Source organism: Phalacrocorax carbo, chromosome 6 (assembly GCF_963921805.1).
Source record: "Phalacrocorax carbo chromosome 6, bPhaCar2.1, whole genome shotgun sequence".
In the NCBI taxonomy this organism is placed as follows: Eukaryota; Metazoa; Chordata; class Aves; order Suliformes; family Phalacrocoracidae; genus Phalacrocorax; species Phalacrocorax carbo.
In genome coordinates this window covers 39,551,178-39,567,948 of record NC_087518.1, presented here as the reverse complement: position 1 = coordinate 39,567,948, position 16,771 = coordinate 39,551,178, and the positions used below count along the sequence as shown (strand labels likewise).

General features: G+C 38.9%; 1 protein-coding gene across 1 annotated transcript in view; it reads left to right on the top strand.

The window, feature by feature from the left end:
* Positions 1 to 2,923: 2,923 nt before the first annotated feature.
* TNNI3K (TNNI3 interacting kinase) overlaps positions 2,924 to 16,771 on the top strand; it is a 106,101-nt gene continuing 92,253 nt past the window's right edge. Inside the window, exons 1-4 of the mRNA XM_064455777.1 lie at positions 2,924 to 2,963; positions 5,861 to 5,969; positions 11,906 to 11,991; positions 13,546 to 13,643. Of these exons, the coding sequence (XP_064311847.1) occupies positions 2,924 to 2,963; positions 5,861 to 5,969; positions 11,906 to 11,991; positions 13,546 to 13,643 (333 nt within the window). The remainder of the gene's footprint in view (positions 2,964 to 5,860; positions 5,970 to 11,905; positions 11,992 to 13,545; positions 13,644 to 16,771) is intronic.

The window sequence follows — 16,771 nt, the reverse complement described above, 5'->3', positions numbered from 1 at the left end:
TCTGCTGGAGTGTCCCACTTCTTCAAGCAATTTTCCACTAAGCTTGCCTCACTTCACCTCATGGTGCCACACCTCTCCTCCTGTCACTGTGCCTCACTGTGCTGCCCCTTGCCTCACACCATCTCAGTGCACCTCTTCTCATCTCACTGTGTCTCACTAGGCCACTCCTCACCTCACCTTGTCTCACCACTCCTTGCCTCACTGCTCTGTGGCTTGCCTCATATCATCCCACCTTGTATCTCGCCTCACTGCTCTGTGTCTTGCCCTCACCTCTGCTCACGGCGCCTCTCCTCAGCTTACAGCACCTCGCCTCAGTGCTCTTGTGCCTCGTCTCAGCACGCCTCACCTCACCACTCTTCACCTCACTTTTATGCTCCTCGCTTCACCTTGCATTGCCTCACCTGTTCTTTAGCCAGTGTTGAAAGCCTTTTCCCTCTTTTCCTCCCTGCAGGCAGCACCACAACAGCTGAGGGAGTGGATCAGAGGTGCTGCCCATGGCATGTGGGGCTGGCACAGCCCCTCGCTGGGTGCTGACAACAGCCCTGGGATTTCCTCCAGAGACAGCAGGAGCTGCAACACCAAAGCCAGCCAGAAAAGGGGCCGAGGAGCTATCACAGGCCTGTTTCAAGCTATCCCATGATTATATCCTTATATCACTATATCTAATTTATATCTACCTGCCTTCACTTTAAAGCCATTACCCCTTGTCCTATCACTACATGGCCTTTTAAAAAGTCCCTCTCCACCTTTCTTGTAGGCTCCCTTCAGGTACTGGAAGGCTGCTGTAAGGTGTCCCTGGAGCCTTCTCTTCTCCAGGCTGAACAACCCCAACTGTCTCATTCTGTCTTCATAGGAGAGGTGCTCCAGCCCTCTGGTCGTCTTCATGGCTTTCCTCTGGACTTGCTCCAACAGATGGTGTTCTTCTTATGTTGGGAGCCCCATTGCTGAATGCAGTACTCCAGGTGGGGTCTTAATGAGAGCGGAGTAGGGGGTGGAGAATCACCTTCCTTGACCTTCTGGTCACACTTCCTTTGATGCAGCCCAGGACATGGTTGGCTTTCTGCACTGCAAGCACACATTGCCCGGTCATATTGAGCTTCTCATCAACCAACACCCCCAAGCCTTCTTTTCAGGGCTGCAAAATACATTCTTTGCCCAGCCTGTATTCGTGCTTGGGATTGCCCTGACCCGTGTGCGGGACTTTGCACTCAGCCTTGTTGTACTTCATGAGGTTCTCATGGGCCCACCACACAAGACTGTCAAGGTCCCTCTGGATGACATCCCTTTCCTCCAGCGTATCGACTGCACCACACAGCTTGGTGTCATCGGCAGATTTGCTGACTGTGCACTCAATCCTGCTGTCTGTGTTGCCAACAAAGATTTAAACAGTGCCAGTCCCAATACTGACCCCTGAGGAATGCCACTCGTCACTGGGCTCCACTTGGACATCGAGACTTTGACCACAACTCTTTGAGTGTGACCACCCAGCCAATTCCTTATCCACTGAGTGGTCCCTCCATCAAATTCATGTCTTTCCAATTTAGAGACAAAGATGTCGTGCAGGGCAGTGTCAAATGCTTTGCACAAGTCCAAGTAGATGATGTAAGTTGCTCTTCCCTCACCCACCGATGTTCTAACCCTGTCATAGAAGACCAGATTTGTCAGGCATGATTTGTCCTTAGTGAAGCCATGTTGTTTGTCACAAATCACCTCCCTATTTTACATGTGCCTTAGCATAGTTTCCAGGAGGATCTGCTCCATGATCTTGCTGGGCACAGAGGTGAAGCTAACTGGCCTGTAGTTCCCTGGGTCTTCCTTTTTCCCCTTTTTACAAATGGGGGTTATGATTCCCCTCTTCCAGTCAGTGGCAACTTCACCAGACTGCCACAACTTCTCAGATATGACAGATAGTGGCTTAGCACTTCATCTGCCAGTTACCTCCAGATGCATCTCATCAGGTCCCATGGACTTGGGCACATTCAGGTTTCTTAGATGGTCTTGAACCTCATCTTCTCCTACAGTGGGCAGTTGCTCATTCACCCAGTCCTTCTCTTTGCCTTCTGTGACTTGGGCAATGTGGCTAGAGCACTTGCTGGAAAAGACTGAGGCAAGAAATTTGAGTACCTCAGCCTTCCCCGTATCCCAGGTAACCAGGTCTCCTGTTTCCTTCCAGAGAGGGCCCACATTTTCCCTAGTCTTCCTTTTATCACCAACCTACCTACAGAAGCTTTTCTTGTTGCCCTTGACATCCCTGGCCAGACTTAGTTCTATCAGGACTGATAGAATTCCTAACCTGACCCTTGACTGCTTGGACAATTTTCTCTGTATTCCTCCCAGGCTGCCTGTCCTCGCTTCCACCCTCTGTAGGTGTGTCATGTCACACAACAGTGGAAAAGTGAAACATCAATCAAGTATCTTTGGAGGTGCCATATGAACAATCCACAAAAGTTGGCTGCTGCCACCTGGTCTCTGCTGAGGCCGGCAGCTCCTGTGAATGGCCGTGAGCTGCCTTCACAGCAGCAGCTGCAGATGGGGTTTGCTGAGGGCAGGCAACAGCACCACGGAGCATTCCCAGGATCTTCTGTGCCCACGGTGCGCAAGCCAGCGCTGAGGGCTGCCACGCGGTGAGGGGAGGTAGCCGGAGGCTGGGTGCTGAGAGGGGGAGGTGCAGCGCTCCTGAAGGCAGAGCCATTCTAGATGACAGGCACTGATGCAGCTTCCTTCCTGCTCCCCTGCCATGCCGCTGGCACAGGAGTCACGGAGCAGAGGGCATAATACAGTGCTGCATGCACGTGCATGATGCAAAGGAGAAGACTCTGTCTCAGATACCTGAGAACTGATAGAACTGAGTTCAGCCACATCTGCAGCAGCAGCTGAGTAAATGCTGCCGGAGTGCAAATGCTGGCACAGGCGCTGCACTGCCATGGCGGCCATGACAGCCGCTGAGACACCCTGTGTCAGAGGTGGGAACCTCTGGCTGGTGCAGCTGCAGGCCCCTCTTTCAGAGCAGCTCCTAAAAGCACAGGCTATGAAGAAAAAGGGTGATCTAGCTTATTCGATAATCAAAGCTAAAAATCCTAATATGATTAACACTCTGCTGCATGAATGGATCAGGAAACGTGCAGAAAGCTCCACTGCTATGAAAAGACAAAATGCATCCACTGCTGAGTTCCTGTCATAGCCCAGGCTGCCGGGGGGGATGTGTGCTGTGGCAAGCATGTCCTGGCAGGCTTTTTTACCCCAATACTCTCTAGCAGGTGGGAGAGATGGCCAAAACATTTGTCTTTGGCTGCACAGCCACAGCTGCATTTTAGACATTCAAGGAAAAACAAACAGCACTAAGCTAATAAAAGCAGTGGGAGAGGAGGTACTCCTCTTGGTGCTGCTTTTCCAGCTCTTCTGGTTGCTTGGCAACTAGCTATGGAGGATCAGTTACAAGGCTGATGCCTTTTTGCAAATATTTGGTTGAATATCACAGGGCATATTATCAAAGCAGTTCAAAGTCTTCTGAAATACATCCTTGGTTTTATGTGTAAATCAGTGCAAATAAATGATGAGTTCATGCTGTGTCAGGAACTATCAGAGGAGTGCAAGTTTGTTTACAATGGGATGAAGCATGTTGAAGACGTTATATATGTGTATTATTTTTACATATCTTCTTGCCTGAGATCCTTAACTGAGAAAACTAAGGACTTATATACAGAAAAGCTGCCAAGGTCAACCAACACGTTTTAAATATATAAATATATATGTGTGTGTGTGTGTGTGTGTATACTTATACACATGTAAGTATATGTATACCAAATGAATTAAAAAAAACAATGAAAAGGGGAAAAGAGATACATACAGAAACCAGCATGAGCCCCATAATTAGCTGGGACAATATGTATAAAGTAGTTCCATTTGATAGAAAACACAGGGAAGTGGATATGAAAAGGGTAGACAATATATGAACAGACCTGTGCTAACCAATTTACTGAGGAGGTTCAGTTTGTGCAAGTGAAAAGCAGTGTTATTTTGCTATTAACCAATCTTTCACAGTTCTTAAGCACACACTCTTACAGGAATGCACCTGTGCACACAGTCTAGATTAATTTTGTCATGGTTTATTTGCATGTATGTGCACACACAGAGCCCAATTTGCTCATTTCAGCCTTCCAGCTAGCCAGGTAACGGGGGTTTTACTACATTACTGTGGCACCGGGTCCAAGATAAAATACTAACAAACAGGACAAATTAGACTGAACACAGGATTTAGGGATATATCTGTGTAGATCCTGGTCCTCAGCTCCCTTGTACATGATCAGCTTGGAATACAAACAAAGCAGCTTGATTGTGTCCTTGTTCACTTCTGGATAAATTCTACCTAGAGCAGGAGCAGCATCAAAACAACCTCAAACATCTCCTCCCTTCTTTGTAAGTCTGTAAGCGGTGACAAGCCCAGCTTCCTCCAGGTCACGTCCTTCATTAGCAGTCTGGTCACCGGTTTAGCCAGCCAAGCTGCTGCTGTCTGTTGGTGCGAGGAGGGTGAATCTCTGTGGTGGCTCTGTATGTGCCCACAGAACACAAAGTAAACATACTGAACTCCTGACAGTGAGCTCATTTCGTAGTCCAATTCAGTGAGGCTTCCTTGGCATAACAACGTGTACAAATATTACCAAACTACAAAAAGTCAGTACTCTCTGATAAGACACAGTTTGCACTCTGTAACTAAAATACCCAGATACTCCAAAGCTATCCCATATGTTAGGATACATTTTATTGTTATGAGTTGAGGTAACCTCTGGTCTCTCCAAACTGGGGGCACCCAGCACTCCTTGGGGATCCTGAAAGTATGCTTGGGATTCAGCTTCTTAAATTCCTTTTTCTCTACAAAATTGGTAGCAAGCTGCCAAATTACCCACTTCCCACCAGTTTTAGATATTCAACAGATGAAAGCAAATGTTTCTGTTGAAATAGACAGTAGATTTTTAAGCAAGCTGATTAGGTACCACTATTATTTTTTGCAGTTGACAGCACAGACTGTTTTGCTCTGTATCATTGTTGCATGACATTCCATTTGGCACAGGGTTTATTTTTAGCCAGAGACTATCAAAAGAATTTTTCAGTAGGAACGTCACTGCTCTTGAACAAGGAATCATATTACTGCAAGAACTTTGCTGAAACAAAGAAGATAGATTGGACAAATGGGAAATTATAAATCTAGACCAACCCAAACTTGCACTGGTAATTAATGTTCCTTTTTTAAACGCAATATACCATGCATCCATCTACAAGAAGCAAATGATATTTCAGGAGATAACTCATTGCTAACTTACTCTTGAGTTCAAGGATAAGGTATTGTATTGTTACTGGTTTACAAGACGAATGACTTAACCCAAATCACATATACTTCTTTTACAGAAAAAGAAGATGAAAAGCTAGTAAACTAAATTTCTTAGTGCAATTGTATAAGGTCATATTAACTTAGATTATTATGTTGATTTAACCCATACTTCATTACAAAAACCTTTAAACTTCCAACGTTATGCTGTGTGTCTGTGCTAAGATTTAGGAAATAAGAGCTAACAAATGCAACCTAAGGTTTAAGTTTTCTCTCTTTCAAGTTAAAAATATTTCTGATAAGGATTCATATTATTAGTTGTCTATGAAATCAGTCTATTTGTGTCTATATTGGTTGCAGCAAGAACCTTTTAATAGCTGTAATATTTTGAACGTTCGTACTTTAATAAAAAAATATATGAAAGTACAATTGGATGTTTAGAAATCAAGTGCTTTTGTTACCGGGACATTATGATTTGAGTTCCTGCTTTTTATACGTTTTGAAGTGTTTCATGAAATGGGGTTTTTTTATTCTTAGATGAATGGAAGAAGAAAGTTAGTGAATCATATGCTATAATCATAGAACGATTAGAAGATGACCTGCAAATCAAAGAAAAGGAGCTGGCAGAACTGAAGCATGTTTTTAGGTAAAATGGTCTGGAAACCTGTTTATGAATTTCCTTCAAATGAGTATTTGCTATTAAAGAGTATTTTGAGTTGCAGGTGCTTTCTTATGGCAGGAGTTTATCACATATGGAATACATGTTCTTTAATGTCTATTTTTGGGAGTATGTCATTACGCTACTGGGCCAGAGACCCACAGGATAGTACCAAAATTAGTGACTGATAATTACTAATGCCAATATTTTATAACAAACACCTATATACTTCTGTAAATTAATTTGCTTTAATGGGATGTTTAATTTTGTTGTGTATTTTTCAGTTTTGCTAATGTGTTTCTTCAGACAGGAATACTGCTAAAGTAACAATTTTTAAACACACACAAAACCAGATTATCTTCTGAATGTGGATTTCAAATTCATGATTGTAATAATTTTCCAGGACAGCACATGCTAACAACCAACTTCACCCAACCAAGTGACATACTTATGTGTTCATTATCTAAAAAACTCAAACATAGAAAACACCCAGCTCATTGACTGTGAATAAGTTAAGAAAATTATCAGGTAAATAATTTCAGACATCAAAACCACTTGAAAAGATATGGGATGCTAATCAGAAATAAATCACAAGCTCAGAAAAGCCAAATTGGTCATAATAATTATTCATCATGCTCACTTTCACTAGCATAATTATCACTGCTTGAGCCTGTTAAGTGAAAGACGACATTGGGCTTTGACTGCAATACGCTGACCACTTTCGCTATGATACAGTACGGTACATTGGTACTTGCCTCATTTTAAGCCTGTTTAGTAGTAAAACTAGTTATCTTAACAAATTGGAGCCAGAGTACTCTTTATTTTAGTTAAGTTGACTATATGGTGAAAGTGTTTAATTCCTGCATTAGGAATAAGAAAAAAGAAACAATTAACTTTAAGGCTAGCAGACCTTTGGCAGTTCAGCTTATCAGTCTATCTTAGTGCCCCATCTAAGTCTCATTAAGTTGTCAGCCAAACTCTTCTTAGACAAAGGGCACTGCTCTTTTCCTGGGAAGGACTGAGAACTAATGACACTGGTTGCATTGCATTGGAAAGATTTTTTTTTTCAGTCAGGCTTGAGGAATCAGCCAGTGATTTCAGTTCCAAAAGCTGCCTTCAGCCATGAGTAATGAAATCGGTCAGATTTTGTGAGTGTCTAAAAACCAGATCTGGCCTGTGTAAAAAAAATCAGTCTTGACTATATGAAAAGCTTTTCTATAGTAGCAGTGGCTATTTTCAGAAGAATTCTTATCTCTGAAGTAGCAGAGGAATTAATAGGGTTTTTATCCCATTATCAAAACAAAACCATTTATTAGAAGACTAAGAAACTGGATGGTTGTTGGAAGCTAAGGCAAAGAAGGTAATTTGCCTGATGGAAATTAAATAAGTAGCTGTTAAATTCCCTGCTTTGAAAAATAAATAGGACAAAGGTGACTTGCTTTTGTCCTTGGCTTTCTAGCAGGGGAAAGAACTGTCAGCATACTCATTTTACCTTTTGGGAACCCATGCACAGGTCAAGGGGTAAATTGTCCAGTGCCATAGAAAAAAAAACAACAGTTGCAATAGTGAAAAGTAAATTTATAAGTAGCTTAACACCTGCCACTTCTTGGATAAAAGTTGTCCCTATTCTATTCCCATACCTCAGAGCTATTAGTGCAATGGTTTCCTAAAAATACCACCCTGAAAATAAAAAGCCAGAATTTCATTTTCCTAAAACATGCAATTATGTCTTCAGAAAGGAATTAGAAGGACACCTAGATAAAACTGGGCCCTGAGTGTAGTCATGTGAGCTAGCTTTCATTTTTAGTATAGGCCTTTTAATCACAGCTTTCAATATATAAAACTTTCCTTTAAATACTTTCCCACAAAAAAATAATGTTGCCAGTTTATAAGAACTCAAATCATATTAAAATTGAATATCACTAAGAAAACAAACTTGTGGGTGTTGGTCTCTTCTCCCAAGTTACTAGTGATAGGATGAGAGGAAATGGCCCCAAGCTGCATCAGGAGAGGTTTACATTGGATATTAGGAAAAATCTCTTCACTGAAAGAGTGGTCAGGCTTTGGAAGAGGCTGCCCAGAGAGGTGGTGGAGTCACCATCCCTGGAGGTGTTCAAAAAACATGTAGGCACTTCAGGGCATGCTTTAGGAGACATGGTGGCGTTGGGTTGACAGTTGGACCTGATGATGATCGTAGAGGTCTTTTCCAACCTTAATCATTCTGTGTTTCCACAAAACTTTTAATTATTATTCTTCAAACTGGAAGAAGAGGAAAATTTAAGTATATAATTAAAATAGTAAAACCTGGATTCTTAGCCACATATTAAGTCCCAGGAATATGAATTTTTAATGTAATTCTAAAGACAAAAATTGAAGCAGGAGACATGACTTTAGAGCGTGATAATATTATGTGATTCTGAGACTTGCAGAATTCATCCTTCAAACAAAGCAATCCATTCCACCATGCAGTCACCACAGTGTATCAATAAGTACAGTGTGTACATCCATGCATACCCAGCATGTTACAGCAAAGACAAGTTGACTAAAAGGACTCGTTTCCCAGAACCTGGAATTTATTTTTCCCTCAATTGCCCATGAAGGAAAACCTGAAGAATAGATGAGCTTTATAGCACTATCATTAATCACAGTCATTGATGTCAGAGAAGAATTGCACAAAGATAAAACATATTTGAAGAATGAGATTTTATTTTTACTGACCAAAATGTTTTCCGCATTAGTAAAGTGGAAGTAGTAGATGAAGGACTGTCACCAAACAAAGGTAAACACGACTATAATGTGTGAAAAAAATGTTCCATACAGAAGCAGTTTACATTTAGGATGTAAAAAAAATTAGCTTCCTTAACACATGATACCCATCTTCTAAGGAATTAATCTGAAAATCTAGAATGATGTCAGAATTAATCTCACCGATGCATACAGTTTTAGCAAAGTAAGTCCAATTTTTGCATTTATAAATATATGTTCTGCTCTAGTTTTATCAGGCCAATATAATTTTCAAAAGATGCTCTGTTCCTGAACATTATAAAACACTCAGTATTGACAGCAGACAGTCAGGAGTTTCCATCAGAGTGGTCTTTCTGATAGGAAGAATGTTTTCCAAAAATCTAGTTTTTATGAGAAAAAAAACTGACAAAATTTCTCACAAGGAAAATATTTAAATTTTGCATATTTAATATTTAATTACAATTAATTTAATTTAAGCTAGAATCGATCCACTATTCACTTACCAGCACAATACTTTGTACATCTATAATTCACACCACCATTTTCTTCTGTGGACAGACGTTCCTGGAGTTGCAGTCCTCCTGTACTGTAGTATGGGTGTTCCTCATTCTGCCCAGTCCCTAAGTGATTGCAATGGCCATGGCACTGGATGCCTCAGCATGGAGGAGATCCCGTCCTGAAGCCCACCCTCTAAAGAACACACTCAGAACCCGAACTACAGTTTCTGTAGGTTATAATGTGTCACCTTGTAATTTGATAGCTCTCAAACCACTCCACAAAACTAGAAAAGCAACTTTCATATTCTGGAAGTTAAAATGGTTTCTTTCAAAATAAAACCCAGAAAAATGCAGTGGTTTAACATTTCCAAATTAATTTTGTCACACTTCATGAAAATGAATATGAAAACACTGGATTTATTCCTGGTTTAGAATGATAACACACACTGAAGAAGCAGAATTTCTTTTAGAATAGACTTAACTAAGAGAACAAAAGTAAAGACAATCTTTGGCTCTGTCTGCATTTTAAATTCTATTTAAAGAATATATTATTGAAATATTTATTGAAGGAAAAGGCCTAAGTGCCACCTTGCTTAACAGGGGTCATCTTGCTAAGAGGAACTTTGAATAGGTTTATATTTTTAAAAGCAAGAGAAGTATTAAAACCTTATTTTTTAATTGCAACCATGTTAAATTGTTTAACAGTGCTACTCACTCAGAATGGATTTGTATACAAGCCTAAGTGGTCTGCTGAACCATGATCATTGTTACAATGATACTGAATGGAAAAACCCCTAAACTTCTATTGACAGACAGAAATCAGCATTCTCCATAAAAATATTAATTGCTATGTGTATTTATTTTTCAACAAATGTAATTACTTAGAATCTTTGACAGAGCAGTAACAAGTCAATCTGTGCTAAAGGAAACCCATGAGACTTGACGACAAAAGCTAAAATGTTCAAGTATTGTAATCGTTTAACAATCTGTAAGTAAAAACAGAGTGACCATTTTCCTTCACACTTTTCAGAAGCTCTCTTCCCTATTTAAAAAATACATGTGACACTTCAGGCATTCAGGAGTTTTTCAAGTAAAGCTATAATGCATATTGAACTAGGACTTATAACCAGAGGTGGGTATAGCTCTAGCTATGGAGACCTTGTTCATCTTCCTTTGTAAAACTAGAAGCATCTTTAGTTTACTACCCATTCCCTTTACTGCCAGCTTTTCTAGCTTTATTTTATGAAGTACTTTATTTTTGAGCTTTGACAAGTGTTGTATGACAGGAAAAGGAGAATGGAAATTAATGAATTATAAAATTGCATGGGTTGTAACATTTTTATGTTTGTTTTTTTTCTATAAAAGAACAGAGCATTACATAAAAATGCTAAATGTCTTTTTAATTATTCAGATTTGGTATGGATCGGATTTAAGATTTATTTTGTTAGAAACGTATTAATAATAATAACTTCATTTTAATTATTCATTTCATCCTTGTGTGGCCTAGAAATCACCATGAAACCATTAAGCTATAAGAAAATGTAAAACTGTACCGAAAAAGTGCAAGAAAGTTAATCATTAAATTGACCTTCATTTTGTCAGTGTTACAATACATAAGTGACATTTAGTTGTCTAAGAATTTAAGTGCAAACATGCCTTTCCTTAGTAGGATGTGAATATAAACTGTAATATTTTAATTGTTTATATCAAGACCAAAAATACAAGTTAATGCAAAGCCAAAATGAGGCTCTATAAATTATTTTATAATTCTGTTTTAATATATCATATTCCAATGCAATAAACCAAAGCAGAAAAGCAGTGCTATAAAATTATACCAGTCTGCTGAACATTACAGGGTCCATGTTCCTTCTGATGCCTTAAAAAGCTGTCAGTAATGGGTGTTTTGAGCAAAGGTGCAAGTCCTGTCCTGGCACAGCTGCTCCCCTGCCTCACTCCAGCCCCTCCCATCCTCTCAGATCTCAGATACTCACAGTTCTTCTTAGGACTTAATGTGCCATTAGAACTGCATATCCTCAGCCAGAAATGTAAGTTTTAGAAAGACTACTTCATTCCTCAAAATGCTTTAGAATCATTTTTCCTTTGATCTCTGCCAAATTTTTGTCTGAGCTTTGGTTACCTTCCTTCCATGTATGTGCTTCTCTAGTGTTTTCATACAAATGTTTCCATGTATTGGTTGTATAGTGTTTCTATGATCTCATTTGGGCAACATAAACTTACTTTCTGAAAGGCTTTTTCTGGTTGCTCTTTTGACTTGGCTTGTTTCCTCTAGTTCTATGCACGCTCTGCTCATCATTTTAGAACAAACACATATATTCTTAACATATTACTTAGCTATTACTGCATCACTAAATAAACTGTTTTTGCATGGATTGCTTATATTCCTGAAGAGTCTTTCCTCCTTTTTTCTTTAATTTAGCTGCATTTAGAATGTAATTACTGTGACTGGATAGAAGAATTTTTCAGAAAATGATGAATCTGGACTACTCACTTGATGTCAGTAAAGTATTTCTAGATTTATGGAGTGTAAACTGGTATAAATTTAGTCCTGTGTCTCAAAAAAAAAAAAAAAAAAAGGCAATTTCTCTTTGATATTTTTTCCAAATGAAAAAAACTGTGCTAAAGGATGAAAACAGTAATCACCTGTAAAATCTGTTTTTTCAGCTCTGATGAAGCCTTCTGCAAAGTCAATCTAAATTACCGCACAGAAAATGGGCTCTCTCTTCTTCATTTATGTTGCATATGTGGGGGTATGTATCTGAAATATTATGTTCTTTTAAACGTTTTATTTACACAGCAACTGATTTGTTCTGTCTAATAACAGTCAGGAAGATTATATTTTCAGTGAAGTTGTCCTTGCTGACAGTTGGATAAGTATCTATAAACATTGCTCTAAATCTCTATTGCCAAGGGGGTGGAATCCTGTTACACTGAAACCCATTATAGCTGATTCTTCAGTCCAAGAAAAGTTTTGGTTTATAATGTAGCATGTTTTACTACTGGCGTTCAACTGACTCAAAATTACTTGCTTTATGCATTAGTTAATCAAACCATACTCATCTCATATTGCTCTACATTTCTGTATTCTGTACATGATACAGACTTCAGGCTAGGGAGCTAGTTTTAGCAGTACTTTGACATACATACAACATCTATTTTTCTAGTATAGTGAAAATACCTGTATTTTATTTCACGGTGATTAAAAGAAGAATAACTCAAATGTTTCAGTGAAAAATATTAGCTGATAGCATTTTTGCAGATAGCAAATCAGAGTATGCAAGAAAAGAGTGCAAGATATCTTTTGGGATGCTCATAAAGAAACAGTAATGGTGGAACTTTCCACTCTGACCTACATTGCTGCTCTGCTATCCACATAGCAAGTCATTAGTTCATGCACATACTTTGCACTTGTTATACAATTTTCAGCAGAAATTAGCTGAGAGGGAGAGAGAATTTTACCCTAAGGTTTCAGCTCTGCAAAGTACTTACTAATAACATACATAAAGGATTTGCTTAATCTTAGATGCTATCATAAAGGAGGACCTGATCCTGCATTGGTGAAAACGGAGTGGATCTCTACTCTTATTTTCAGAGAGTGCAAGATCATATCCAAAGATGACATCAGTACCTGGTAACATTAGAGCAATTGGTGGGATTAGTGAGAGTAGGTTTAAGAAAACAGACAATACAATTAATTAGGTACTGTATGTGAACACTTGAAGGAGGGAGAGCAGCTATTAGATCTGACATTGTCCTTGATTAAAGTCATAAGTATTCAGAAGGCAGATACATTTTTTGAGATCATCACTGTGCATCAGAAAAGTAATAGTAAAGCTACTTGCTCATGCTGACATTCATTAGCATCCATCAGAACAACTGTCCCTGTAATGATGTTGATGAGAGAGAGAGAACAGTGCTTCCATTCTGAAAGGGCAAAGGAGTTACGTGTCTGAGAAACCAGAGATTCTGGAGGTATCTGCTAGTTTATGGAGTTCTTTGCAGCATGGTCTGGATGTTAAAAGAGGAGTTTGCTTCTTTAGAGGTTCAACTATCCTGAACAAATCATTATTAAAGTGTGAATAAACAGTGAGCCACTACGTGGCCAGATCTCCAACTATCCCAGTGGATAGGGATATGGTGGTTAATTCCATTTTGAGGTTTAATGAGGTGTATTCCATGACTTGCCTTAGCTCAGCAGATGAGGTACCTATTTCTCTTTGCTTTCAAACTCACCCAGAAGTTTCTTACTTCATCTGCACGTTCTTTTCTGTAAATGACTTTGTTTTCCAATTTTCTTTCTCAAGGTAACAAATCACATATTAGAACTCTTATGCTAAAAGGACTGCGCCCATCCAGACTAACAAGAAATGGATTTACAGCTCTGCACTTGGCAGCTTATAAGGTAAATTATTTTGAATAGAACTGATGAAAAGAAATCAGAACTGAGGAGCTTATTTGTCTGAACTGTCTATTTGAACTCTCTAGTTGCTACTTCTGGTGAAAATATGAATTTCACATTTATAGTGCATAGGAAAATGACCTATAAAGAGCCCATGCACAGGAAATCAGCATGTGCTTTTGCAGTATCACCCATGAGGATATGATATTGCTTTGGAAATATTGATTAAATCATGCAATGCAACTCAAGATAGAGGAGTGTTCTTTTTATTATTATAGCTATTAATAGAAAGAACATCAAAGGGCTTTATTTTACAATTTTCCCTTTTTTGCTTCTTGTTCATCATTCCTCCTCAAGTTCCACATTCAGCCTCAATATTAATTTTCTTCACTGTTATATTTATCTTGTAAGACTCAACAATAACAGTAGCAAGGAATAAAGTGAACAAAGAACATTTTCCTTAAGAATTCTTATGATTCTTATTTTGAGATAGAGCATCTTAGAAACTTAATCCATGTATTGGCTAGCCCCAAAAGCACTTAACTTTTGAGAGGAAACTCAGATCAAATCTAGGAGTTTATATTCTAGACTGTAATGTTGAAGCCACCTATGTCCCACAGGTGCCACAAGGTCATAACAGCCTCTATTTCCTCTGCAAAGCTGTCATGGCAGATACCATTCTGATTTGCTGTATGTTCAAAGCTGGTAGAAGGTTGAGTAGGTTGGCACCTGTGTGCCACTCTTGATCCACTAGTGGTGTTCCTCACTCAGTTGCGAGGACACAGATGTGGTGAAGGGTCTTTAATCCAAATACCCAATTCCAAATGCAGCAGGAGTCACCACAGTCACAATCATTTTCCTCCAAAATCTCACCTGTGAAAGAGGAGAGAATTAAAACTCATATTGCCAATCAGCAAGCTATGGCTGTCCTGGAGTGAGCATGCAATCAACTTTCCCGTGGAAATGAACGGGAGGGTCATTAGAACAGGGAGAGTGATGGGAAAGACTAACATAGGTTGAGTAACGACAGTGGTGTCTGGGGCACGCGGCATACAGTCATGAGTATTATTTGTGCAAGGAAGACACTGAACTGCCAACAAAGCAGTGTTTTAGCTATTGTAGAGAGGAGTAGGAGTGGAAAGAAAGAAGGCATGCAAGCAGCAGCTTTTGTAATTTTGTCTGAAGGTGGGAAGAAAGACACCCCCCTATTTCCAATGTTTGCTATGGATGAGCTAAGCCAATTTCCTGCTCCAAATGCTAGGTTTCATGAATGCCTTCACTGGAGCTCTGAACTTGCCCCAGGTGTGTGTAGAGAGGTGGTCATTAAATAGGCTGAAGACTGAATTGTGAGCTGGATACCTAAAAGTTATGATACACTGTGGATGCCTTATGCTCTGTATCTCCATGGCTTAACTCTGTATATTTGCACCATAAGCAACCTTCCTCTCCCGGTTGCTGTAATAAGAGCACTTGCTATATCTTGCATTATATATTGGAATCCTTATGTTAGTTTAATTTTACAACCACTGGTACCAATTAGCTATGCAAGCTATAAAAGTATGACAATAATCAAATCTTATACATCATGGGATGAATTGATGGTTTACAGCAATCATAAAAGAAACTTTCCCCCATACACAATGTTGCATGAGCCAATTGCCTTAGAAGAATCTCCCTGCCTATCTTTAATGTCAATCTCAGTGAATGGTTTCCAATTAATAATTTAGTTGAAAGTAAACAATTTTGTGTTTAAAAGGACTTTTATAACATATTTCTAGAACGTTTTCATTACTCAGGAATAGATTTCATTTTGCTATCAAATCTCATTTTGTCTGTTTTCCCTGCACTGTAAAGTTGATAAATCTCTTGCATCCACTTAAGCAGAAAACTGTATCAGCAACTTACTTAATCACTCAAATGATGTGTTACAATAGCCAATATCTTTTTCAGGTTGCAGAAAGATAAGCAAACTAGTGTGAATTTGGGGATCTAAAATAAAATGCAATATAACATTTCTCCCATAAGTGACATTTTAAGACTTTAAGGTTTACCAAGAGTTAACCAATGACAGCTTTTGTTGTATTATAGTTCTTTTCTAAGTAAAATATAAAGAAGCCTAGAGAACCTTAGAAATAAAGTAATGTATATTGAGACAGGGCAACTTCTTGTGAGACTCCCTGACTACTTCTTATCTACAATCTGAATATTTTGTGGTGTTTTGTAACCGTGAAACAGAATTAGGAAAATTGGACTGAGTCACTAATTAAAACTGAACATTTCTAGATAATTCAAACTCAGTCTGTCTTCCCTGGATCCATAATATCTGATCCATTATTCAATCAAGTACCATGCTTCATGGTACTATGCTTCAACTCTTTGACAGAAAAAGTAATATAAACTTTTACTATCCATTATTATCAAAGAGAAATTCCTAATATTTCCAGGAAACAGGAACCATGTCAGTATGAACAAATGTTATGCTTTCACAGACACATTTTAGCTGATGCTTCTCTGGCATTGATTAATTCTTGCCCTTCTTTTATTGTCTGCTTCAAAGAGATATAGAACAATGAGAAATTTTGAAGCTTTTAGCATCTCTTTTGCCCCTGTGTTGTGTGCATTTCTTCTTAGGAAACAATGAAAATTAATTGGAGACTCATCTCTGGCCTGGATGATGATGGAAGGCAGATCAAGAAGTGAATATTATAATAGCTCTAGCTCTAGTTGGTGCAGTTAGAACAAGTAATGGTGAGAAAGATGGCCTAATTTCTCCTGGGAGTTCTGCCACTGCCCCCAAACAAATTGTTTCACTTCTGTGTGTTTAATTTCACTATTTGTAATAGAGAATTTCATAAAAGTCATATTGACTGGGCATTATGACTATTAATGTGTTTCTCAAGTTTATGTTTTTATTATCATTTGATAGCACCCACTGCTGGTGGGTCATGAATGAAGTCATAGCAAAAATTGCATGCATGACAGGAAAGAAGTGAAACAATGTGAAGAATAAGCTTATAGTTCAGAATTTAGCATGCATGCTATATATATGTATATATCCTGGGAACTCCTCAGGTACCCTTCTTCTATGTTAGGTACTGTAGTGTTTTGACATTTAAACAGTTTATGTGAGC